Source organism: Leptonychotes weddellii, chromosome 8 (assembly GCF_054177405.1).
Source record: "Leptonychotes weddellii isolate Sample4059 chromosome 8, ASM5417740v2, whole genome shotgun sequence".
Taxonomy (NCBI): Eukaryota; Metazoa; Chordata; class Mammalia; order Carnivora; family Phocidae; genus Leptonychotes; species Leptonychotes weddellii.
The window spans coordinates 14545927-14573673 of record NC_138376.1 but is presented as its reverse complement, the minus strand read 5'-3'; the positions used below and the strand labels follow the sequence as shown (position 1 = coordinate 14573673).

General features: G+C 36.6%; 1 protein-coding gene across 1 annotated transcript in view; it reads right to left on the bottom strand.

The window, feature by feature from the left end:
• Positions 1 to 776: 776 nt before the first annotated feature.
• Positions 777 to 27747, bottom strand: part of LOC102743246 (uncharacterized) — a gene marked incomplete at its 5' end in the record, with an annotated part of 218059 nt that continues 191088 nt past the window's right edge. The window contains 5 exon segments of the mRNA XM_081827532.1: positions 777 to 827; positions 930 to 1089; positions 16378 to 16541; positions 20843 to 21095; positions 23130 to 23345. Of these exon segments, the coding sequence (XP_081683658.1) occupies positions 777 to 827; positions 930 to 1089; positions 16378 to 16541; positions 20843 to 21095; positions 23130 to 23345 (844 nt within the window).

The window sequence follows — 27747 nt, the reverse complement described above, 5'->3', positions numbered from 1 at the left end:
GCGTTTATGACAGGGAAATGGAGGGTCAGATCTACACTGTAGAAATAGTCTAAGAATGAGTTCATGGACGGTGTGATGACGTGGTAAATGCAGTGTGAGACTGTAGGTAGGCAGAGCAGTTAGCAGAGGGTTGCTGTTGTTCAGAAGTCGGGTATTGAGGTCATAGATGTGCAGTAGCAAATGGAATAGAGAAGATTAGATATTAAGAAAGTAAAGTCGATAGAACTAACTGGATGATAAAACTAAAAAAAATTTTCTAGGAGACAAAGAAAAGTCTAGAAAAACTCTGAGTTTTGGATCTTTGTGAGAAATAATATTCTCTTCCTCCTGTCTTCCCAAGATGACATTGAAGCCAGCAATCATGTCACATGTGGGAAATAAGTCACTAGCTTCTTTTATTTTTTTTCTCTTAAAAACTTACTTATTTATTTGAGCGAGAAAGAGAGATAGAGAGAGCAGGAGGAGGGGCAAAAGGAGAAGGAGAGGCAGAGAATCTCAAGCAGACTCCCAGCTAAGCGTGGAGCCCAGCACAGGGCTCCATCTCAGGACCCTGAGATCATGACCTGAGTCAAAATCAAGTCAGATGCTTAACTGACTGAGCCACCCAGGTGCTCCATTAGCTTCTTTTATATTCTTCACAACCCTTGTGCAATTTTGCTCAATATATATACACAGTAGGTATCAATAAATATTTCCATAAGAAAATAACAGTGTTACACTCTAACCACCTGGCCATGTTTCCTCATTTCAACTAATAAAAAATAATCAAGATATAGTCAAGTTGCAAGATTTGTATAGTGGTGGCAGTCAAATACAATAATAAATGGCTTCAAGAACAATGTGAGAAAATGTACTGATTTACTGATACGCTAACAGAATGAGTTTCTCTTGTGCAGTCAAAAAACAAAATCTACTTCAAACCAACTCACCTTCTTCCTTTCACCATGGATTCCTCTCCATTGCTCAGATCTTTTCACTATGTAACTGAGCTCCTGATTGGAAATCTCCAAATTATATGGTATGAAAAACTTGGTTTCTTCAGTATGGATGCGCTGAAATGCATCTAATATCCAAGAATCATTGTGCAATCTAAGAACAAAACTGTCTGTTATTTTTGTTGCCCAAATATTGTTTACTTTTTGTCCCCCAAAAATGTTAGATAATTTGTTTCTTTTATCAATTTCTATGTATTCTATTGTAGTTCATTGTTCTCATTTATCTTTCAGAAATTATTTGACTTATATTCCAGAAATAAGTTAATGCTATCCTCCACTAAACATCATAATCAAAGAATAATCTGTGTTTTTTTTTGCAATTATCTCCTATAAGCCTATTATTTCTGATTTTTGATGTCTAAGTAATAGAACGTAGAAAATTAAGAAATATTTAGCCATTAATTTGTATTATGAATACCACATAAATTCAAATGTGAGGGATTTGTTAAAGGAAACTTACAGTCAAGAACCCTAATGCATCACAGTATCAATAAACTACCCCTTTGAAAAGTTATTACAAAATGCCCAAGTTATGAACTGGAGTACCAAGAGAGTTGAGCATTATGTGGAAGTGCCTTACTATACAAAATGGGGAACTGTAAGTACTTAATTTCAATGATCAGGATAATTATATTTTGCTTTAAATAGAGTAGGTAATTAAAACTAAAATGTATTGAGTTCCCTTTAAAATGGTGGTCTTTCACATCCATTGTGTTATCTAGCCTTGCTTTAATCCTGTCTTTTACATATTGATACACTAAAATAGAAAAAATTAGTCTTGCTATTTATAAGTAACAGAGACAGAATTTAACTCAGAACTAACACCAAAGTTCACTTCATTCCACCATCTGACTCTTCAGTGAAAATAATCAATACAACACATATCTTCATTTAAGGACCTTTATCTTACTTCTTCCAAAATAGTAAAATAGATTTTTTGATCCTATTGCCAAATAAGATCTATGTGTCTTTGTTTCCCCCTAACTATTTTGCACTCATCACAGAATGGAAATAAAAGGAAAACTGCCAACCAGTGTCACTGATGACTCAAGACAGGCCATATGGCTTGGTACCATCTTGAAATTCAACTACTACTCTTACTGTGCTTTGAGATTCTAGGTCGGCCATTTGAATGATTTGCTAGTTGTCTTGTTAAACAAGAACTAGTCTTTACCATTCTCTTAAGCTTGTTTAATATAACATCCATCTTTCTTTCTTTTAATGGTAGTAAGATTTAATGTAGTTAAATTACTGTCAATTTGCTGCCATAAACATTTTCTGTATGAAGATTTTAAGTGCAAGATCAGCAACAATGCAATTAACTTTGAATTAATTAGGAATCACAGTCCTGTTTCTTCTAGCTTCTGTTCCTTTTGCCCAGAAAATGTCGGTCTCCTCTTTATATCTCCTTTATTTTGTGTGAAAGAATAATTATGTAAACACCCAAGCCCAGATCTACAGGATGGTATACAAATGCTTCAACAAAGAACAAAAGGGCATATTGGAATATGGAAAGCTGTACAAAGATTAACTGCACTTTAGTTTTACGTTTACATTTTTTCCTTGCCATGTTGAGTGGCATTTTCCAATGAACAGCTCTATGATGGGTTGTAAATGAGTCAACTTACCAACCGTTACTAGTTTTTAGCATATTTTGCAGCCCTATGGAGCCAGTTTACACACAGAAAAAGGAGAAAATAGTCTATGGTTATATGTGTAAAAATTTAAGCATAAATTGAGTGTTGATAATTATGTAATTCATTTGATTATGTAATCAGCTAAGCAATATAACATTTACCCAAAAGTGAGTTATTTTGTCTTTTCAGAGAGTTAGGCAGTCCATACTGATCAAAGTTAGTGCATAGCTATTGAACTTCACTTTTCTGGTTCTCTTTAGAAAGTTAGAGTCCAACTAAATGTTAAGAAAATTTCTATAAAAACATACAGTCTCAAAGAGTTTCGATAAATTTCATAATTAAACTTATTTTATTTATAAAATATTTATATTAAACATATTTATTTATTAAAACAATTATTTCATAAATAAACTGGGCATTGGTAAGACATTGATGAGAGAGAGCAACAGACTATTTTCTCTGTGTAGACAACATTGGAGCCAGTCAATGAAATATTAACTTTAAACTTGCTGTGATCATATTAAGTTATGAAAGTTTGTTATTCTCAAATGGGTCAGAAATAACACACACACACACACACACACAAACATGCATGTATTTTCATGCATTGTCTGCCATTTTGCATGTGTGTGTATAAAGATCAGATTGATTTATATAAAATTGAAGATACTAAACATATTAGATGAGAAAAGAGAAAGAGAAAACCAAAGTGGAAATATTTTAATAATTAGTGAAATTAGGAGAAGACTATTCAAGTTCATTATATTATTTTTGCATTTGTATAGACTTGAGTTGCTATTTAATAAAAAGCTAATATTTTATGATATTCTATATCATTACCTGATGATGGTTACAGATTTGGATTTCTTTTAACAATACAACTATTCAAAGTGTCTGAAAATTTTACATTTTTAAATTATTTCTTCAAAATGTAATTAAAAGAGAAACTGTATTCCACCTGTCCACAAAGCCGAGGGCATTATTGTTTATAGAAATAGGTCACATATTATGCCACAAGTTCTGATGACGGCCAATGAAACAAAGTAATTTACAAAGTCCTCTGCCCTGTGTCCTACATTTGAAGCAATTCATTGCTTGGTGAATGGCAGAAGCTATTATGTTTGGTTCACATCTGAATGTGGGTCATTTACAGAAACCTAGGATGTGACATTTCTTTTAAAGCTAAAAAGGACAAGTGTGAACATTTAGCTAATATAGTATTTTAAGGGTCATGAAAAGGATGGAGTCTATAACTTAAACTAGCTCCAAAAGAAAAAAAACATATATATATATATATATATATGTGTGTGTGTGTGTAAATTAAAAAGAATCAAATATGATTGCTTCTTTCTAACTCTAAAAATTACAAATGAGTTCAGCAGCATGACTTTACAGATATCATAGTCAATATGCTTATTGATAAAACTACTTATCTACTGGTGTAAGTACATTAGAATGCTCAGGTAAAGGTCTGAACAACTTATGCTTGCCAAAATTCATGTGAAATCTGTTCACATATACTTTAGCGGACTTGTTGAACATTTTAGATGAGGTATATGACACTAAAGTTTTTATATGTATGGAAAAAGCTTTTGTGGGCTTTCTACACTTGCATACTCACCATTCTGTTTAAGACTAATTGAAATTCAAATGGCTTTGGTTTGAAATTATATATATATATAATTTATATATAATTTATATGTAATTTATACATAATTATAAATATAATATAATATATTAATTATATATATTGTATATTGTATATTGTATATATTGTATATATTGTATATAATATATAAATTATATATATATACATAGAGGAAAAGAGAAATACAATATAAAAAAAGAAATAAAATGGAGAAGGGAAAATAATTTTAGGAAAAGGAAAAAGAAATTCAGAAAATAAAAAATATAGACATAACGGGAAGTAGTCAAGAACCCCTCCATCCCCGTTTCCAGAGATAGCTCTATTGTAGGTTTATGAAGTATATATCCTTCAAAATATGTGTGGTCTCATGTTTGTAAGGGGATAATCATCCTCTTCATTCATTCCTCATTAATTCATTATCTCAGTCAACAAATATTCACCTTTGCCTACCAAATGCCTAATACTTACTAAGTGCAAGCAGTAGGGAAGGCGACAGGTGAGAATCCCAGGAAGGGGGTACAGAGGAGACTGCATGGGGCCCTGGGGCTGGCAGGAAGAGAGCAGAATGACAAGGAAAGCACATAGTGTTAGGGTAGTATCATGTAAGGAAGGCAGGGCCCACCCAGGTCAAAAGAGCTCTTAATGTGAGAGCAATCAGAAGCCATTATATGGATTTAAGGCAAGTGATATGATACTTTTTAATTAAAAATCATGCTGGTTATAGTGAGGAAAATAGATTAAAAGGAGCAAAAAGGAATATAAAGAGACTGGTTGGAAGGCTAATGTTACAGTAAGTCAGGGGAGAGATCAGGACACATTGGATAGGGAAAGGAGCCTATAGATAGAACAAGGTGGACAAGTTCAAGAGCTAAGCAATTGCCAGAACCTGGAGAAGTTGAGGGAGAGGATGGATTTGAGGACAGATGCCAGGTTTCTTTCTCCTTTATCTCTCCTACCCTCCCTCCCTCCCTCCATTCCTTCCTTCCTTCCTTCCCTCCTTCCTTCCTCCCTCCCTCCCTCCCTCCCTCTCTGTTTTGTTGATTGAATAATTCTACTACTGGGTATTTACACAAAGAAAATGAAAACACTAATTTGAAGAGATATATACACCCTATGTTTACTGCAGCATTATTTACAATAGCCAAAATATGGAAGCAACTCAAGTGTTCATCCATAGATGAGTGGAAAGAAGAAAACATGGTGTGTATGTGTGGGGGTGTGTGTGTATGTATACACACATACATATATTACACAGCCATAAAGAAGGATAAAATCATGCTATTTGCAACAACATGGTTGGATCTAGAGGGTATTTTGTTAAATGAAGTAAGTCAGACTGAGAAAGACAAATCCCATATGATTTCACTCATATGTGTAATCTAAAAAACAAAGTTTTACTCTTTATTTACTATACACATTTTAAAGATAAGGAAAGATCATAGGGGTAAAACTATTGCCAAAGGACACGCAACTAGTAAGTGCCAGAGCCAAGATTCAAGCCAGGCCAAACAGTCTTCAATCCAGGTATCAAACCACTATATCATATTCATTCGTTAGATGAAAATTAACCACAAATATGAATTTTAAGTAATCTCATTGTTTAAAAAAAATTAAGAAATATAGGGGTGCTCCGGTGGCTCAGTTAGTTAAGCCTCTGGCTCTTGGTTTCAGCTCAGGTCATGATCTCCCAGTTGTGGAATCGAGCCCCGCATTAGCTCTGGACTCAGTGCAGAGTCTGCTTGTCCCTTGCCTCTGCTCCTCCCCTCCTCCCTTGTGCTCTCTCTCAAATAAATAAATAAATACAGAGAGCACAAGCAGAGGAGGGACAGGCAGAGGGACAAGCAGACTCCCCACTGAGCAGGGAGCCCAATGAGGGATTCGATCCCAGGACCCGGAGATCATGACCTGAGCCCAAGGCAGAAGCTTCACCCCGACTAAGTCAGCCAGGTGCCCCATACATTAAATCTTTAAAAAACAATTAAGAAATATGAGATACAAGTAACATTGCAGTTTCTAGAGTTCCAAAGACAGCGTATGGGTATCAGCTGAGCCACTGGCCTACTAACCTTAGGCAAATTACTTAAAGTCACTAATGCTTGGTTTCTTTATGTATGAAAAATACATGATGTTAACAGGTCCTGAATTGTCAGAATTAAGTGAAGTAAGCTCATACTATATTCAAATCAGGGATTAAGATGCAGTAAGTGCTCTGGAAATGGCAGAAATTACTATTTAGGGACTGAAAGGAAAATATTAAACACCCTCTGTGGAACCTCCAGTATATCAATTTATATGGCACATGACGGAAGTTTTTTTGAACCTTGTCCTCGAACATTCTGAGATGACTGTGAGATCCAATCATCTATCAGAGTTAGAATTCTCTTCTTTCTTGTTCAGTTGTTCATTCTAATGGCCACAGGATCAACTCTTCCAGTTCCTATTGTCTTCTATTCCTATGAGGGTACTGACTCAGGTTATGTAGGTAGGTCAGTTTTACAGGAAAACCCAAACTATAAAGAGTAAGGTGAACCAGAAGAACTAGGCAGCATTTTCTCAAATCAAATTCAGCTGTGAAGTCTTGGCCACTGGGGAAGCATGGAGCTGATAGGAAGTCCTGGTCTCATGATCAATGTGAATGACCAAAACAAAACAAAACAAAAAAAACACAAAAGGGTGCTGCTTCAACACTTAAGCCATTCGAAAGGCTGAGGCACTTCTACCATCTGCTTCCTTGCAGAATGACGGCTCCTTCGCAAATGTGACCTAGATCACTAGGAACCTGTCCAGAGTTTTGAGCATCGAAGCAAGCCTTATATGTACCTACTCACCAGATGATTAAAAAGAAAAAACCACTTGGAGAGGGTGGTAGAGAATGAAGGTTGGGGCAAGTGGAATTGAACTTTAGAAACACCAAGTCAGAGCAGACAACCGGCCAGAAGGGAGTGACAAAGCATTTTGTGTCTATGTGTTTAGAACTTCCCTGGATCCTCTGGATTTTTTTTTTTTCATACAGTGCCTAAATGTTTTGCATGTCACTGTGACTCTTTTAGACACCTCCTTCCGCATTGCACTGTAATTTTGTAAAGTTGGGTGTTGCCAAAGAGTTCAAATTCAAAATCTATTCTAGTCACTTGGATGAGTCAGATTAACACACATAAGAACTTCGTGTATGTCTTTTTCACACTTCTTCATTATATTCCAGTGGATCATTCAAAATGGAAAGCACTTGGCAACTAGATTCATTTGAACAGACAGCCTGTGAGCCATATTTTATTTGAAAGCGGTCTGTCTTCATCATTAAGAAAATATCTTTATTTATTTGTGGTTTTAATTCAACAAATATTTGTTGCATGTCTGTTGTGTTTTAAACACTTTTCTGGGTGCAGAAAAGACAATGGTGAATTCTAGAGTCAGTGACTTTGCCCTCCACAGTCCAGTGTTTCATGTTATATAACATTTTAAACACATGGTTGGAGAGTTTGAGGTACCATTTTATGCACATGTAATCCTCACTGTTTTGCAGAAGCAAAGCAAAATAGTTGTTCTTTGTGTTTGAGTGTTTGGTGTTTTTTTGTTCAATTATTTTAGTGACAAGGATGATAATTTTATCGATTATGCAGGATACTGACAGAGAGAAATAGGGAATGACAGTGGTTCCTGCATGTTATCTACACCATCAGATGCGGATACTTACATGGAAGTAGGAAAGAAAATTCCTCATTCCAGTGGCCTAAAAAGCTTATGCCAGTGATTTGGACTGTGTCAATAAAAGAATATGTACCTGACACTTCATTAAGGTACACATACCTTCCTGACACCTGCTTACCTTTGGTCAAAACTCACATGCCCGGTTTCTTACAAGTTTGGGATGAAAATGGAAGTTGTGGTAGACCATTTCACTTTCTTTTATCTCAGAGGTATCAGAAGAAGGCTAATTTACCAAAAGTCAATTTATCAAATGACTTAGACTTAACTGAGAAGCTTTTATGTTATCTTACAAGAGAATATCATGTCAGGAAATGTTCAGTTTATCTCTGACCCAGCTTCTTGCAGCTACAGATGGGGTTGAGGGGGGGGAAAGAAAGAGATCCCTCTATTTGCTGAAGAAAAGATCAGACTGGAGTCAGCATATAGCATGAACTCAGCTGTCTACATCGAAGAGTTTAGGGCCTGAGGAACAGAGTGGGGATACTGATGGGCTTTTGGCTAATGAACAATGTGAGTTACCTGGATCCATAGCAGTGAACTATTTGGTTACAATCCTTCAGTTTGTTGAAACTGACACAGTGTAGCGTCCAAATCTTTTTTTTTTTTTTTTTTTTAGATTTTATTTATTTATTTGAGAGAGAGTGAGAGACAGAGAGCATGAGAGGGAGGAGGGTCAGAGGGAGAAGCAGACTCCCTGCCCAGCAGGGAGCCCGACGCGGGACTCGATCCGGGGACTCCAGGATCATGACCCAAGCCGAAGGCAGTCGCTTAACCGACTGAGCCACCCAGGCGCCCAATGAAACTTTATTTATTTATTATTTTTTTATAAAGATTTTATTTATTATTTGACAGAGAGAGAATGAGAGAGAGCAAGCACATGAGAGGGGGGAGGGTCAGAGGGAGAAGCAGACTCCCTGCTGAGCAGGGAGCCCGATGAGGGACTCGATCCAGGGACTCCAGGATCATGACCTGAGCCGAAGGCAGTCCCTTAACCAACTGAGCCACCCAGGCGCCCCGCATACAAATCTTTTAAATAGGTCTATTCCTATACCAGCATGTCACGATGTTCATAGTCCATTAGGGCTATTAAGGTGACAATTTCGGGGGGTATGAAAATCAGTTATCTATTAATTAGATCATTTTATGGTAAATAATATTTCACTTTAAGTGAGGAACGTTGTAAAGAAGATTAATTCAGAAAGTAGAAAATCTTTGATTACCTTATACATATTCCCCAGACAATGAATATGCTCATAGTATTCTCATCAAAACCTACCTTTAAATTATCTGAATCTAAAATAATTTTCCTAAGTAAGAAGTGGCCACAGCTAAAACTTATAAGGCTTTTCAGAACTATTAAGTCAATGATTAAGAAGACATCAGCACCCTTCAAAACTAATTAACTTAAGTACAAGTCTTTCAGATTTGTATACAGCTTCCAGGAATATAAAAGCTTAAGCAACTCTAACTGACATTTAAATGGTGATTTCTCATTCTCTGAATATTTTAAAGGAATATGTAAGCAGCCTGTAGATCATTTGGACTATTCAAATAAAGGATTTAGAGTGAAAGGACCCATATAATATCAACAAAGGTTTTGCTCAGAAGAGTTATGAGGAGCTCTGCAAGGCCAGATGAAGCAAACACCCTGACAGGTATAGATGGTCTTCACAGATTTTCTTCATGCCAATGCCTACAGATGGCCATCTATAAAAGATTGGTCAAAATGTAAGTTTTTTAAAAGAAGCTCTAGAAAAGACGAGTTCCATTGATCCCACTGGAAACATGAACTAGAATTAAAATTTCTCAAAGTAAAACAAAATGGCAAAGCAGTTAATATCTAAAGATAATACCATCTGAAAGAAAAGACCAGTAAAATAAAATAAAAGGTGTCTTGTTTAGATCTCGACATTATCCATAGCAAATGAATTCTACATGGCTTGTGATAAGGAGTTCAATGAAAAAAATTCCAGCTTTATAAAAATAGAAGTCAATAGTTATAACATTTCTGAATGAGGAAGGATGTTTTTTAAATTTAAGATCTATTTAAATAAGTATAATGATCAAAAGGCTTTACTGTATATGAATTATAATACCTGTTTTTCTAAGTAATCTTTACATTCAATATGGGGCTCAAACTCACAACCCTGAGATCAAGAGTTACATGCTCTACCAGCTGAGCCAGCCAGGCACCTCTATAATACCTATTTTTCTAAAAAATCAAAAATACATTTAAAAGTTAATTGTCAAATGGAGAAAACATCCATTAAAATATGACAGAAGGGTTACTACTATAATATATATGAAACTCATATAACTCAGTAAGAAACAAATTTGAATACTCATAGAAGGAAAGACAAAGGGACATTTAGAAGGCAATTCACAAAGAGGAAATATAAATGAGTGAGTGATAAGCATACTAAGAATATTTAGTAACTAGAAACAAAGGAATGCACATTTAGAAAAGGATGAGATCCCATTTCTTCTATTAGATTAAAAAAAGTTATCATATGATGTGAACATGAGTTGGTCAGATCCCCCATGCACTTCTATAGAAGTATAAATCCAACTTCTCTAAAACATAACTTTGCAATATTATCTAATGTCTTAGAAACATCATACTGTCTGAAACAGTATTTCTGTGTCTCTAGGATACTCTTCAAAAATAATCTAAAATGTAACAAGACCCTGAGTCTTAAGATGTTCATCAGAATTATTTCTAAAGTGCAGAAAACTGAGAAACAATCTATTGTCCAGGAATAAAGAAATATTTATTTATTTTTTTAATAAAGAAATATTTAAATATTTTATATTGTTTATCTGGTATAAAATAATGTGTAGACATAAAATGTTCATGAAGTAAGTAAAGAATATGAAAGTATTTACCATACAATATTATTAAGTTTAAAATCAACATACAAAGTTATTCTTACAGAATAATTTCAACTTTGTAAAAATACACATGGGAAAAAAATTGAAATAACTTTACCAAATGATTAACAATGCTTTGTCTCAATGGTGATATTATTGGTGTTTTGAAATTTATTTTTTGATTCTCTTCTATAGTTTCCATTTTTTTCCTAAATAAAATACTCTTCTTATAATAAGGAAAAAACATTAAAAAGATTAATGCTTTTTTTAAAGCTATGAAATCCGGTTCAGATAATTACACTCAGGTCAAGAACTTCCTCATACAGGTCAAGTCTCCTAGAACTATGGGGAATGAGAATTTTCTAGTAGAAACCCTTCAGTAATAAATTACTCAGGCTCTTGGAAGAATAAGATCCAATCAGCCAAACTCAGTAGGGTCCGATCTGGAGCTTACACAGCCAGTCTTTATAATGTAGAGCTTCCGGTGCCCAGAGCTAGACAACATTCTCTGTTAACAGCCTGCACAGCCGACTCGATCCCCTTTGTGTTCCTATAATACTAGCCATGTTATCAAATGTTTTGACAGGACTGATCCAAAAGCCCAGAAGACCTGAGATTGTGGCCTTAATATTTGGATTAAGAATGCTAACCAAATCAGTCAACACACACAAATCCATATTGGCATCTTTCATGAAGATGAGTTCTTGGGATTTCTGTATCTCTTTGCCTACTTTTATGCCAGGGCAAACCCCACCTCTTTGACCAGATGCCTCTGTTGGTGGCAGCGTTTGCTCTAGAGAACAGGGCCACTCAGCTCTCCAACATTTTAGAGAGAGATGTTGTGCAAACATCAGATCTTTCAGCTGACATATTAGAGCGACTTTATGCATACAAAAAATACAGGTATTTTCCCTGTGGGAGATTATTGTTATCTCTACCATTACCTAAAGACATTTGAAGAGCATCTGCTTCTAAAACACTAGCAAAACCTGGGGGTTACCGAGCATGTCTAGTTCTGACGGGACAGGATAAGCATGGAAGACAGTGAAAGGCTATGCTGAAAGAGTGCACAAAACTTGTTTATTCCTCCTGGACTTTTTCAGGCTCATTCTCTATGATGTCCGGACACTTCGTCTCTCTTTGCTTTTTCCTAATCATTTTTCCATCCATGACAGAACTTCTCACTCCTCCTATCCATGCTTTCTCACGGGGGTAATCCTTCTGTTGTACTTTAAAGCAAACCACTATTTGTTTTAGGCAGCAAAGTATTAAATCCTAGTTATTTGGTGCATAAATTCTATACTTCATACTTCATACTATATTTCATACTTAGAAGTAATCTTCTTGATAATAAAAATGTGAACCTTGGACAAAGAAATGCAATGTTGCAAACATTCACCTTATTTTAAGTGAGAAGAGATATATCGATGGGGTAATAAATGGTACATAACATTATCTGATAATTGTTTAATCCTCTGAAAGTCTAAATTATGTGATGTACTATTATATTTAACTTCTCGAGGAAACCCTAGTCATTTTAAATAATAGAATCATGCTTCTTGTAGAGCCTCTCTTCAGATCTACACGTATGTGTCATCCTTACCATGTTCCACAAGAAAATGCCTGAAATCTAGCAAATGGACATCTTTGCCTAGGGGGCCACAGGATGAGTTAGTGGTCAAATGAAAACTGAATGATCAGGGAAGACTTTCTTCCCTTCCCCAGGAAAGCAAGTGCAACTTTACTGCAGCTATGTTATTGGTCCAAGGAAGTAAGAATTGAGGAGTGTGCTCACCTCCCATTTCACAGAAAATTATAGTGGCTATCATATGTGAACTCCCTCATGGCCCTGCCACAAACTTCCATGCTTTTGCTTCAGCCTTATCTCTTTCCTTATCACATCAAGGGACAAGATTCTTTCCCTAAATCCTGGGTTTGTCTCCATATGTTCTCTCCATCATGCCTTCAGAGACCTCCTTGTTCAATTATCCTCACTTGCTTAGCCATTTGCACTATTTTTCTCTTTTAGAATTTTCAAGTATGCATATAAATGTATTCGAACCACACCCATGTTAAAAACCACTCTTTTTTTCACATTTTATTTATTTATTTTAGAAAAAGAGGGAGAGAGCACAAGCGAGCGGTTGGGGGGAGGAGTAGAGGGTGAGGAGAGAGAACCAGAAGCAGACCACACACTCAGCATGGAGCACACGCGGGGCTCGATCCCAGACGGTAAGATCATGACCTGAGCTGAATCCAAAAGTCAGACGCCTAGCAGACTGAGCCACCCAGGAGCCCCTAAAAACCACTCTTTTTTAAAAAAATTCTTTTTTCTAACCATTTTCCGTTTACAGCATAGCTTTGTATATAAAAAACTCAGTAATTGAGAAATTGAGTCTCTTACCCTACAAAGCAACGAAACTCAAGACTTCCTCCACACGAATTCATTGTCTATATAGTTTTGCCTGAGCTCTACACTCATCTATCCAACTTCTTATGATGCTTTTTCCCTTGGCAATATCAAAGATAGCTTAAGGTCAATAGGAATGAAAATTTAACTCATTATCTATCTCCTCTAAATGTTTACTCTCCATGTAATCTCTGTCTCTGAGAATGCTACCACCATCCACCCATGGATACCCAACTCCAAAACTTAAGGTTATGCTAAATGTCATTCTTTCCTTCACCTTCAGTTTCCAACAAGTCCAAAAGTTCTATGTGTGTCAACTATTTCTTCAATATGCCACAACTGCCCATTTCCTGTGTCATTCTCTTTAGTGAAGGCTCTTGACACTCTGCCTAGACTATTGAAATGGCTTTCTAACTAGATTTCCCTGCTTCCAACCTGACCACTATTAAATCCACTTTCCCTTCTATTGGTAGAGTGATCTTCCTAAAATTAAAGTTATTGAAAATCTTTCAATTTTTTTACTTTACCAACAAATTCAAGCTCCACAACATGATGTCAAGATGTTTATCATCTAGTCCTTGACTACACATCTAATCTTATCTCAGTCAACTGCCATTGCTCCATATCCTATACTCCAACCATATTAAAACATTTTTGAGTGGCAAAATATGTCATACTTCCTCATAATCATATACTTTCATACATCTTCCCTTTGCCCAGGAACATTCTTCCCTCTGTTTTTCTTCCATTCCAATTATATTAAAACTCTGAAAATTACTCAAGGGTTATGTTTCAACTGATGTGTTTGGCTGCTGCCCCAATCCTCCTCCGGATCTGTGTTGATTCCTTTTCTCTATGTTCTCAGAGACTTTTGTGTTGACCTCTTCCTAGCACTTTTTTTTTTTTTAATTATATAAGAACATTTAACATGACATCTACTCTCTTAACAATTCTTTAAGTGTATAATACAGTATTGTTAATTACAGACACATGGTTGTACAGCAGATCTCAGAACTTAATCATCTTGCATAACTGAAACTTTATGTCTGTTGAAAAGCTATTCTCCATTCCCCCCTCCCCTCTAGACCCTGACAACCACCATCCCCACTATGCTTCTATGACTTTGACTATTCTAGATACTTCATATAAGTGGAATCATACAGTGTTTGTCCTTCTGTGGCTGGCTTATTTCATTTAGCATAATGTCTTCAATGTTCATCTGTGTTGTCACACATTGCCAGATGTCCTTCTTTTTCAAAGCTGAATAATACTCCGTCGTATGTGTCTACCACATTTTCTTTATCCATTCATCTGTTGATGAACATTTAGGTTGTTTCTACATCTTGGCTATTGTGAATCATGCTGCAATGAACATGAGAGTTCTAATATCTCTTTGAGATCCTGATTTTAATTCTTTTGAATAAATTTCTAGAAGTGGAGTTGCTGGATTACATTACAAAGCTACAGTACTTTAAACAGTATGCTACTGGCATAAATACAGACAATTAGACCAATAGAACAGACTACAGAGCCCAGAAATAAATCCATGCATATACAATCAATCAATCTTCAACAAAGGTGCCAAAAATATACAATGGAAAAAGGATGGTCTTTTCAACAAATGGTGCTGGAAAAACTGGATATCCACATGCGAAGGAATGAAATTGGACCCTTACTTTATATCACACACAAAAATCAACTCAAGCTGGGGGTGCCTGGGTGGCTCAGTCGTTAAGTGTCTGCCTTCGGCTCAGGTCATGATCCCAGGGTCCTGGGATCGAGCCCTGCGTCAGGCTCCCTGCTCCACAGGAAGCCTGCTTCTCCCTCTCCCACTCCCCCTGCTTGTGTTCCCTCTTTCTCTGTGTCTCTCTCTGTCAAAATAAATAAATAAAATCTTTAAAAAAAAAAAATCAACTCAAGCTGGATTAAAGGCTTAAATATAAGACCCGAAACTATAAAACTTTTATTTAAAAAATGAGGAAATTTCATGACATTGGTTTTGCCAGTGATTTCATGGATATGAAAATGGCTTTTAAAAATATAAGCAACAAGGGGTGCCTGGGTGGCTCAGTCATTAAGTGTCTGCCTTCAGCTCAGGTTATGATCCCAGGGTCCTGGGATTTAGCCCTGCATCGGGCTCCCTGCTCCGCAGGAGGCCTGCTTTTCCCTCTCCCACTCCCCCTCTTTGTGTTCCCTCTCTCGCTGTGTCTCTCTCTGTCAAATAGATAAATAAAATATTTAAAAAAAATATAGACAACAAAAGCAAAATTGAACAAGTGGGACTATTTCAAACGCAAAAGCTTCTGCAAAGCAAAAGAAACCATCAACAGAGTGAAAAGTCTTCCTAGCACATTTTATACTGCCTCTAATTTGTTGCTTTTCTCAATTTTCTTCATGCATATACATTGCTTCCTTAATGAGTGACCTGGAAAGCCAAACCCTATGATATTCAGGATCAAAGCTGAAGGATGATTCTTCTCTTAGTGATTTTGGCAGGGATGGGAAGAATGGGAAGAAAGTGGATTGGAAGGAGGAGAGAAAAAGACTTTTACATAAGCTTCCTGGAAAATTTACCAGGATATTATTGGATATTAAGGGATTACTCCTTGTTTCTTATTGGTCCCTAGTTTGAAGAAATAAGTATAACGATTTACATAAAAATGAGATCTCTCTATTACGGAGAAAACATTTCCCCGAAAGTTGATTAGTTTCTCAGTTGGTCTTCATGATAGATGTTATGAACAACCAATGACACTTCTTTCTTTTTTTTTTAAGATTTTATTTACTTATTTGAGAAAGAGTGCGAGAGAGAGCATGTGAGAGAGCAAGAACGGGGTGGGAGGGGCAGAGGGAGAGGGAGAAGCAGAGTCCCCACTGAGCAGGGAGACTGACTTGGGGTTTGATCCCAGGACTCTGGGATCATGACCTGAGCTGAAGGCAGACGCTTAACCAACTGAGCCACCCAGGTGCCCCAACCAAGGACATTTCTATCTTAGACATGTAGACATGGTTCTAAATTCTCTTCTTTAACTATTTCTCACAGCCTAACTGCACAACAAGACTGGAGGTTGAACACATTGAAGAACCAAAAGGATGGAAGCACCTTACCTGAGACAATACAAATATAAAATCAAAGAAGAAATGATGAACAGAAGGCTGTAAATTAGCACTGTGAGCATTACACCGAGAACTCCCGAATGCTTGGTTCTTACAAACACCCAGTAGAGCTTTGCTGCATCAGCTATAGGAGTCTCCCCATTATGAGTAAGCCGCTGAGAAAAGAAAATACAAGAAATAAGGATGGAAATACCGACCATCAAGTTAGATGAATTTAAATACACAAAAACCATATGATACCATAATTTGTTTTTAAATTAAATTCTCAAGGTATTAAGATCACCAGATCTTCAGCTACACAAAGGAAAAGAAAAAGACTGGGCTTGCATGGCTGGTTTACCAGTTTTGTTTTTTTTTTCTCATTTTCCCTATAAGCTTTTAAATGTGTATACTCTACATGCAATTCATAAAGTAAAAGCCATGTATTATTTATGTACTATTAACTTCTGAATTTAATGAGCACAAGATATGAAGAAATTAAATATGATGGTGGAAAGATCCCTTTCTTTCTGAGGCAGATTTGAAAGGAATTTAATTTGTACTATGCATAAAATAGATGGCTTATTTTAGAAACTTATAAAAAAGTTATCAGGCTATTTAATGTGAGCTTGAAAACCAAAGTTTACATTAGGTCAATTTAACAATAAGTCCTTCTTTTAGACAAGGAACAACATATTATATATTGAGTTAGAAATAAATACAAGGCAATGAGGTCTTTAAAAATGAATATTAAATGCTACGGACCTAGAACATTGTCATTTGACGTCTTTTACCTTTGAGTTTTACAAAACGTAAATGTTCTGTAATTATGACTCTTGTGGTATCAGGTGGAAGTAATATGCAATATAAATATAAATAAAATATATTTTCTTCAGTGTAAGAAAGAAGGAAGAATTTCTTTACTTTTTAAACTGACTATAATACTTAAGTATAGCTTAAAGGGACATGGTCAGAACTAATCCATATCACATACGTACAAACAAAAACAGAAGCTCAGAGAAGTTAATCTGTATTTTCCCTACATCAGAATATCCTTTAACATCTGGACAATCACTAGTAGTCAGATATTCTGACTCTCAACTGATGTTTCTTTCACCACCAAACCAAAATTTAGATTTTTATATTCTGTACTTGTTAATAGGTTGACCTTGCAGAATGTGAATCTGTCCCGTGGACCTCAGGCAGAAGATCTGTAAGTGTTGTCATACATTTCTCCTATTCTAGATCTTCCCCTTCTGCTATTTCTTATAGGTAAAGAAACAGACGTGGGATTCACTGATGACACATATTAAAAATGATAGATATGTGATGCCAGTAACATAATCTAATCAATAGATGCGAATCATTCATTTGGCCCACACACATCGTTGTGAAATCCCACCATGTGTCATTAAGCTCTGAAGATAGAAGAGTGAATAAAATTAGACAAAAGCCCTACATTCTTCGAGTTTACATTTAAGTTGGGGTAGGGGTGGGGGATAAGCATGTAGGTAAGATTAAGTAACAAATATGGTATATTAGAAGATGGCATTTTGAAGAAAAACATGAAGTAGAAAAAAGTACAGGATGTACTTTTGGAGGTGTATTATTAAATACTGCAATCAGTATTTAATATTTAATGAAAAGCTGTCATTTGAACAAAGACTTGAAGGATATAAGGGAACAAGTGATATGCATACCAGATGGCATTCATCACACACTGCCCATACTTCATCTTTGTGTGTGCGATTCTCCAACTAGACTGTAAGTTCCTGCTTGGATCATGGGCAATGGCTGTTACATCCTATATTGTACACAGAGCGTAAGTATCATCACTTCATTATAATCCTCATCCTGTTCCTTTCAGTTTATATGTATGGTGCCTTAGATTTTTCAAAGTGTATTTCCAATTGGTTGTCCCAACAATACTGTGAAATGAGTAAAGTACGTGTTACTATCTGTAGGTATTATTACTTTTTTGTGATACATATGAAGAAGTTGAAGACTGACTTATCCAACGTCATAGAGCTGACAGATGGCAGAGCTGAGACCAGAACCCACTTTCCCCGACTCCAAATCTATGCTCTTTCTATTAATCCGTGATCACTTCTAATGGATTTTCAAGAATGATTTGCTGAATGAAGACACTTGTATTCTACCTTTGTTTGGTCTTTGTTCTTAAGTGTTCTTATTCTTATCTATCTATATTGAGGGCAGAAACAATGTCATACTTACTCTGTTTCTTTTAAATTCCTGTGCAGAGAGTATATAGTCAATAAATACATGCTGATCAATTAAAACATTCAATAGCAAATCCTTCCTCTACTTTTTATCTAGATTTGGGCTCAGGCAGAGAAAGAATTTATGAACTCAGTGGAATTGTTGTATCATCAATGGGGGTCCGGGAATGCATTGCCAACCTCTGAGCCAGCAAACTGAGAGACTAACAAAATGTTATTAGCAACATCAACAACCACTCAATGCGTCAGCCTCAAACCATTCCATCTGCCATATCTTCTTTTAGATTGCCATAAAAAAATGAATCCAGAACAAAATATATCGGTAAAATAAGGTAGCCTCTCTCTTGGCTGGCTGATCAGGATCAAATACAAGTGATCCCTGGCTTTCTCTGCTAAAAGGAAGTGCTGAAAGAACCGCAAGTGTGAACCCAGGCAAGTTGAATCTCATGAGTGACATTCAATCTATGATAACTATGACCCCATGTGGAGCAGTAGTTCACTAAATTTAATGAGCATGCGAATCATCTGGAAGGCTTGTTAAAACACAATAGCCCCTTCTCAGAGGCTGGGCTCCTTCCCAGAGTTTTTCACTCCATAGATTTGGTGCAGGGCCTGAGATTTTGCATTTCAATTTGCAGTGCAATTAAGTTCCCTGGTGAAACTGATGCTATTCATCCAGTGGACCTCACTTTGAGAACCACTGCTTTAGAGCAGTACTTCTCAAACTTGGTGTGCCGAGTCGCAGGAGAGCATGTTAGAATGTGAATTTGTGTTTAATTAATGGGCGTGTCCTTGTGTGAATTCCAAGGCTGCTGCTCTGTGGATTAGCTGCAGCTTTAAAGGTTTTTTAAAGGCAGCAAAATTAGATGTCATCTGCAATGAAGCCTGATGGATTCTAACTGGAGAGTCAATAATTGTGCAGACTGAGAATGAGCCTTCAGCTTTTCTTTCCAAGTGGAGAAAGATATGGGTGCTATACTCATCTATTAGAATCCAAGTCAGCTTCCATCAGGTTACAGACCTCTGAACTGGTGCTGAGATGGCCCTGCTGGAGGCTACTTTCCTGTAGATTACATCAGAGGCCCCAGAGTAAATTTAGACTGCTCATTTTGTCAGCTGCCTTTGATACAGTGGACCATTTAGCTATTAATCTCTCTAGAGGACCTGATTGGAATAAGGAAAGCCATTCCAGGAGGGCTGCAGACATTCTGTGTGATCTCAGAAGATGACAGACAGAGCTGCTCATCCTCCCCAAATGCCTCCACCTATGGGGTTGCAATAGGATCGGACTGGCACCCCATCTGTTCAATATGCCCATCAGGCCTCTGGGAGGAATTGGGAGATGCCATGGAATATGATCCCAGCAGGATGCAAACAGCATTCCTCTCTACACCTCCTGCTCAACCAACCTTGACCGCATGGTCTCTTCCCCGCTAATCAGAAGTTTGAGGGAAGTCAGAATGTGGACAAAATCCAATTGGCTCCAGCTCAACATATGTAAGCCAATTGTAAAACTTTTCTTTCTCTTCTTGAAAGGAGAAATACACCAATTATGGAATAGTCTTTGATCAATTAAGAAAATTTTATAAATGACTGTTTGATCACATTGATTTATTTATAGTATCCATCTGCTCTCTTGCTTGGGGCTATATTTCATAGCCAGATCTACAGTATAAAAGTTTAGTTAAAATTCAGATTTCCTTTCATTTCATGAGCATCATGAAAGTCAAAATAAGTGCCTATGGAATAAGTTTTTAAACTTTATTACTTAGAATTGTTTAAAAAGCTTTACTTCTTCTTGAGTATATTTATTATAGAAGAGTATTCCATCACAAAGCAAATAAGTAACCTAACCAATTGAAGGAACTACTATATGGTTACTTTTTAAATAAAGTTTGGTTGTGAAAACCCTTACTACTAAAAAAGAGTCACCAACAAAAAGTTACCAAATAAAATTTCTCTGTAATAATTGTGAAAATGCACCAATTAGTTTGAATTTAATTGCCAACATTATTTCCTGCTTATTCTGCAAATGTTCATTTAAGACAGTTATAAACACTTCAATTGATTATAATAGACATCCGTCATTTTTATGATGAGGAAAAACTTAATAACTTCAATTTAAGAGAAATATTAAATTGTTCATGATTACTGAAACTTCCCATGTCAACCGATTCATGCACTAAAGCTAAATTCTATGTCAATAACTCATATCCTGATTATTTTACTTGACTTACCCCCAGGACAGTATCCACTATAAACACTACCAGTGGGTCTAGAACTGTCCATAGTCCCATGGTAATGATTAACTTTGACAAGACGTCAGGGCAGGAGGCAAACAGTAGCTGACAGCCCCATCTGATCAGAACCAAAGGAAGTATCGCTGCATTCAACACTAAAGGTCCCACCACAACCACAAGCAACTCTTCTCTGATTTGAAGTGAGGAAGTTGAGTAGCAAAGCTCAACCGTGAAAGGGGAAAAATGGAATCTGTGGGAAAATAAAGCAACCACATATGTGTAAACAAGAGAAACTATACAAGATGCCAGGTATACAGAATAATTTTTAAATTATATGCTTCCTTTTTTCATATTGAAAAATTGACACTTAATACTACCCCCAAATTGGGTGTCAGAAGGTTTCATCTTTTCCCAACCTCATAGGACCACCACCAGAGCTCACATTCTAGTAAAAGGCAAATTCTATCTTGGCCATTGTTCTTATGTCATAGGCAGCCATAGAAAGAATAACAATTTTATCCACTGAGCAGAGTATTCTCTAAGAACTGCCCTGCAGATAACACATACTCACAGGTAGGCTATGTGGAATGCAAAATATACCACAGTAGACTTAGTAATGGGTCAACCTCTATCAGAAACCAGAAATGTAAGCCAGTCTAATCATTCTTCTAAGTTTTAACATACCTGAGTAATTTTGCTGTGATTCCTCTAGATAGACTCTCAAATACAGAACAACACTGCTCTGCTACCAACAAAAATATCCTATCTCTTAGCTGTTTGAAAAGGGACGACTTGACACAACCTAAAAACTGAAGGGTCAAATCCAAGGTGAGCCCGGCCATTCAAGCAGCCTTGACCCAGGCATTGGCACCCTCTTTCTACAGTGAAGTGACACTTCATTGTGCTCTAAGTTTTCCCTCCCCTCTATTTCAGCCTTTGTCATTCTGCTCGTGTGCCCTCTTTGCCAGCTCTCTACTAAAAAGAGTTCTTCATTTTATCCACTCCCTGACCTTTGCTTTGAAGGAAGTTTTAAACGTTGCTCTTATGCTGTTGTGAATGTCAAATGAAGTAATATGTGTACATTTCATAGCAGAGGACCTAACATAGAGTAAGAGCAGAAGAAATGCTCGTAGTCTCTGTAGTTACTGTCATGTCTCCTAACTCCAGTGTGACATGGAGCTAATGTAAGATTCAAGCCTGCGGATCTAGACAACAGCCAAAAAAATATCTTATCCTATCTTAGGTCTTCTGATGCTTGAGAAATCGGATAAACTGGGCTGCCAAGATATTTTTCTTGCAGTCCCATTTTATTCAACCAATAAAAATAGAGCTTTCTTTTTTTTAATTGTAGAAGTAAAAGAGCGGTTCGCAAAAAGCAACTAGCTCAAGCATATGACATTTGTCCTTTCTGCTTTGGAATCCCTCAACCCAAAAGAAAGAAAAGAGAGAGAGAGGGGAAAAAAAAGAGGGAAGAAGAGAAGAAATATAATACCTACGTAAAAATTCTCCCTTGAAGATACAGTGATTTAGTATATGTAAATATGCATATTCCAGGGCATTTATATATTTGTGATTTAATTTCAAAGCACGGTCAAAAGCTCTATATGTGTATATACACACATATTCTTTTTCACAGTGTCTTAAAGTTGTTTGCAATCTTCTTAATGGAAAATATACACACATCTTTATTTTTATCTGCAACATCTACATTTGAGAAAATGAATTTTACTTGTATTGATTTCTATCTGTTTGTCTATCTATAGTGTCTTTGGATTCATGTTTATGGAGAGATAACCTGCAAAGTGTCATCTTTTTCCAGAGTACAATGGCCCAGAAGGCTGTCTGGGCTTGAGTTTGGTAATTGTTTGAATTCAATCATTTTGCAGAAGAAGCAATCTTTGCCTCCCTGAGCATAGGTGATAAATCATACTTACATTACTTCTAAAACACCTTCAGCCTGAGTCACTCTGATAAAATCAAAACAGAATAAAATACAGTTGCTAAATTCCTTTTTGGGTTCTGCTCAGAGAGTAGAACATACTTGAATCTGCTAAATTTTAGATAAATATTGATGTGCCAGTTATGTATTTGTATATACATGGCTCATAAGATGAGAATATAACTGCAATCGACGTTCTTGCTCTTAGATAAAGACATTTTTGTCTCTTCAAATCATACCCGCCTTTTAGGTCTTCCGGCAAATGGACAGAGAGGAGTTTTGCACTTTCATCTGGCCAATCAAGATGAAAACGCATCCCTTTGACTTGCAGCGGAAAGCACTCACTTTGTAACAGTTGAAATAGCCTGGAGGAACAGCCACTGGCTAAGGTAATGCAGGTAGAGACTCAGGAACCAGAGGGAAGCCATCAGCAGGATAATGTACCAGAAGCCCTGGCTTCGCCACTGAGCTAGCTGAAGTTCTGAAGACACGGACACCCGCACAAAATGGAGATGCTTGAGGAGTCCTCCAGATCCAGCACCACCAGCAACAGAAGAACAGCTACAGACAAAGCAATAATGGATTTGGAGCTTAAGGTAAACTTAAAGCAGTAAAATATCTTGAAACCATAATAAAGACATTGTGAAAGTGAAATGGAATGAAATTATTTCATAAATACTTGGACTCAGGTTACTTAGGTTTCTTTTTGCTGTAATGGAGGACTAAAAGGGACTGTGGAGATGGGTATTATTAAGGAGGGCACATGTTGTAATGAGTGCCGGTTCTTATACACAAATAATGAATCATGGAACACTACATCAAAAACTATAATGATGTACGGTATGGTGACTAACATAACATAATAAAAAATAAATAAATAAATAAATAAACAAATAAATAAAAGGGACCATGGAAAGAAGCATGCAAATGGAAATGGAAAACAAAATCAAGATGAGGTATCTCTTCACATCTGTTAGGATGACACTGTCCAAAAAAGAAAAAAAAGAAAAAAGAAAGAAAAGAAAGCCAGAAAATAACAAGCGTCAATGAGGGTATAGAAAGATAGGAACTCTTGTACACTACTGGTGGGAATGTGAATTGGTGCAGTTGCTGTGGGACACAGTATGACAGGTTCTCAAGAAATTAAAAATAGAACTACCATGGGGTGTCTGGGTGGCTCTGTTGGTTGAGCGTCCAACTCTCGATCTCGGCTCAGGTCATAATCTCAGGGTCGTTGGATCTAGCGCCATGTCAGGCTCAGTGCTGGGCATGGAGCCCGCTTGAGATTCTCACTCTTCCTCTCCCTCTGCCCTCCCCCCATGTATGCTCTCGAAAAGAAAAGAAAAGTAGAACTAGTATATGATCCAGCAATACTCCTTCTGGGTATATATCCAAAAGAATTCAAAGCAGAATCTCAAACAGATATTTGTACACCTCTGTTCATAGCAGCATTATTCACAAGAGCCAAAAAGTAGAAGCTACCCAACTGTCCATCAAATGAAGTATTATTCAGGCTTAAAAAGGCAAGACCTTCTGACACCTGCCATGACATATATGAACCTAGAGGACATTATGCTAAATGAATTAAGCCAGTGATATAGAGACAAATACCACATGATTCCACTTACGTGTGGTAGCTAGAGTAGTCAGATTCACAAAGATAGAAGGTAGAATGAAGTTTACCAGGGTCGGAGTGGGGAGGGGTTTAATGGTATAAGGTTTCCGTTTTGCAAGATGAAAAAGTTGTGGCGATTGCTTGCGCGATGATGTGAATGTACTTAACATTGCTGAACTGTATGTTTACAAATGGTTAAGATGATAAATTTTATGCTATGTGTATTTTACAATAATAAGACATTTTAAAAGAAATATGGAAAAGAATTATTATGAATAATAAACTTATTTTAAAAAATCTTTAAAATTCATAATATATTCCTGTTTATCTCACCTACCCGCAATGATCTTTATTAAAATTAGATTTTGTTATTTACCTACATCTTGTTAAAAGCTATTTTATTTAAAAAATTGAAATGAGTTATTAAGATACCACTGAAAATATGCAAATGCTTATTCCTTAACACAATACTGACATTCTGTTGAAACTACACATAAAATAATTACATGCAGGGTGTTCTGATTTGGGTTGGGTTTCCTCTTTCTGTTTGGTATTGGGATCAAGAGATGTTTTCAAAGTTTCTAAAATTAGAGTTTTTGTAGGAAAGAAGATGAAGTTAGAGTTTTTGCAGGAAAGAAGATGAAGAAGTATCTGAAAATAAGTTAGAGGCAGAACTCATTCCCCACCCAATCCCAAGGATATGTTCAGGGAATATACAGTAGAGTTCCCATAGTTTAGTGACCAAAAGTACAAGCTCCAGACTCTGCCTGTCTACACAGAATTCCTTTCAATGCCTTAGCTTGCTCATATGGAAAGGGCGGATAATAACAGTACCCACACACCAGGGTCAGTATGATGACTAAGTTAAGAGCTGTGAAACACTGAACAGTGAACCCCATGCTGTCATCACAAAATATCAAACACTCAATCCACTGCTTCGCCCTCTTCCCATATTTACCAGAACTACTTTGAAATAAGTTGACCTTCCATCAAGCCCAAGAAATATAGGAGACGATATGATTCCTTTTATTTATTTATTTATTTTTTATTTATTTTATTTTTTAAGGTTTTATTTATTTGACAGAGAGAAAGACAGCCTGAGAGGGAACACAAGCAGGGGGAGTGGGAGAGGGAGAAGCAGGTTTCCCGCAGAGCAGGGAGCCCGATGAGGGGCTCGATCCCAGGACCCTGGGATCACGACCTGAGCCGAAGGCAGACGCTCAACGACTGAGCCACCCAGGCACCCCGATTCCTTTTATTTTTAAAGGAATGTGTTATGTGCATATGTTCCTTCATTCAAACAGTAAATATCATCAGTATATACTATTGCCAGCTTAATAGAATGTTAGTTTTGTTAAATCAGTGATCTATCTTTATAATAACTAGGCTCCAGGTCCTGAATTAGCGTTTCTGATTCTATTCTAGAAAAATATTCTAGAATAATTCAGTAAATTCCTCAACGAAAAATGGCCCTGATTAAAAGCATTTACCAAAGGAGAAGCTAGTATGATAGGAGAAGCTCAGCGACAGTGATAAACCACAGCGAGTCGAGGCAGTGTGAGAACATAACAAAAATGAAATTCGTAGATTCAAAAGATCGTATATACAAAAGCTCACCTCTCTCTGAAGACTATCTAAATATGATGATAATTGCACCACGAAAAGGAGAAGATAAATAATAGAAACGAGAGCCTTTGCGGGGATAAAAGAAAAAAAAAAAAACTGATAACAACAGAAAGTAAAACATACTGTCCTTAGAACTCCAATCCATGACTTTAGCTTTTTGGTCTGTGCAGGACTCATGAGGCACTGAACTTGACACTGGCGGTTCTTTTTTGTTGCTCTTGTGTGTATTTTGCCATGAAGGTGTAGAGCATCATCTAACCCATCGACGTGCAGTCTGTACTGAGCGTGCTTTTCAATTATACAAATGAGGAACAGCTAAACAGGAAACAGGCCCCCGAGAGGTTTTGGTTTCCCAACGGTAATAGAGTCCTCATAGAAGGATTCCAGGATACCTTACTACATTTTTCATCATGTGAAATGAAGCCCAGGAGTTTCTACACTGCTAAAGCAAAATATTCTGTGCATGCTCCTCTTCAGTTAATTATTCTGTTGCTGTTTTGCCTCTTCAAAGAGAAGAGAAAATCAAATACAGATTTGGCATTGTGCTGTTTGCAAAAACCCAGAAAATCTCAAATGATGCAAAACAGAAGAGACAGTAGCTTATTTGACCTTTGGAAATTTCCACTGTTCTTTTCATATCCATTGATATAAATGACTAAGCAGTTTAAATGTTTATGCACAGAACCCACTATAAACTCATGCTTTTGTCATTACTTTCATGGATAAATATTTCCCACTCACATTCAGATACACATATTTGTTGGTGGGACATTTGAGTTAGGGCAAATAACACTAAAATTTCACTGTGTACCATTTATATCAAATTCAAAATACTTAATTACTTTGTACCTCGTCAACACAATTCACTATTTGTTTTTGCTTGTTTGTTTAACAGTGGTAACTATAATATCTGGATCCCAATAATTAGGAAAGACCTGGAATCAATCATTTAGAGTTTGAAAAATTATATACTTCAAAGTTAGAAGTTAATACAGGAATTAGTTGATGCTAGATGGTGGCAAATAAAAGCAAGTATCAACAAGCTTGTTAGGTGAACAAAATTCATCAAGGAGCACCTTACAAACAATCCCCATATGATAGTGACAGTCCTTTTCTCTTTATCATTTTGAATTTGTACCTGAAATCCAAATGGGTACTAACAGAGAATTACATCCACGACTATCCCTCCATACGTCGTTCTCGAAATATATTTCATTCAAAAGAAAATTCTGCAGCCATGTTTTGAAATTTTCTTGAAAGAAAGCATCTCTTTTTTTCTTGTATACATGTAAGGCACATTATAAAATGCAGTGCCATTGTACAAGATCTTCATCCACATTTCAACTGTTCTTTCCTTCCTCTGTAATCTTTCTTGGTTATGTACAAAGAGTATGACCATCAAAAGGATAATAAATGGCCTCTGCCACTGGGGTGTGTAATACGTATAGTGGGAATTGATTTGTTGGTTATGAAGGAAGCCATAGAGCACACAGATCACTGCAAAATCACATTGAGGCCAGCAGCTACTCCTCAGTTCATACAGGCAAGTCCTCTATTGCTCACGGGGTGAGCTGCCAGAGGCTGAGAAGAATGGTCAGGTCATCCAGTATTCAGCTATTAAATGAAACCTATTTCTCTGAACTTCAGCCACATTTCATATGACACACATATATCCCCCTTCCATGCCCAGTCCTTATAGAGACCCGATATCAAACAAGATTT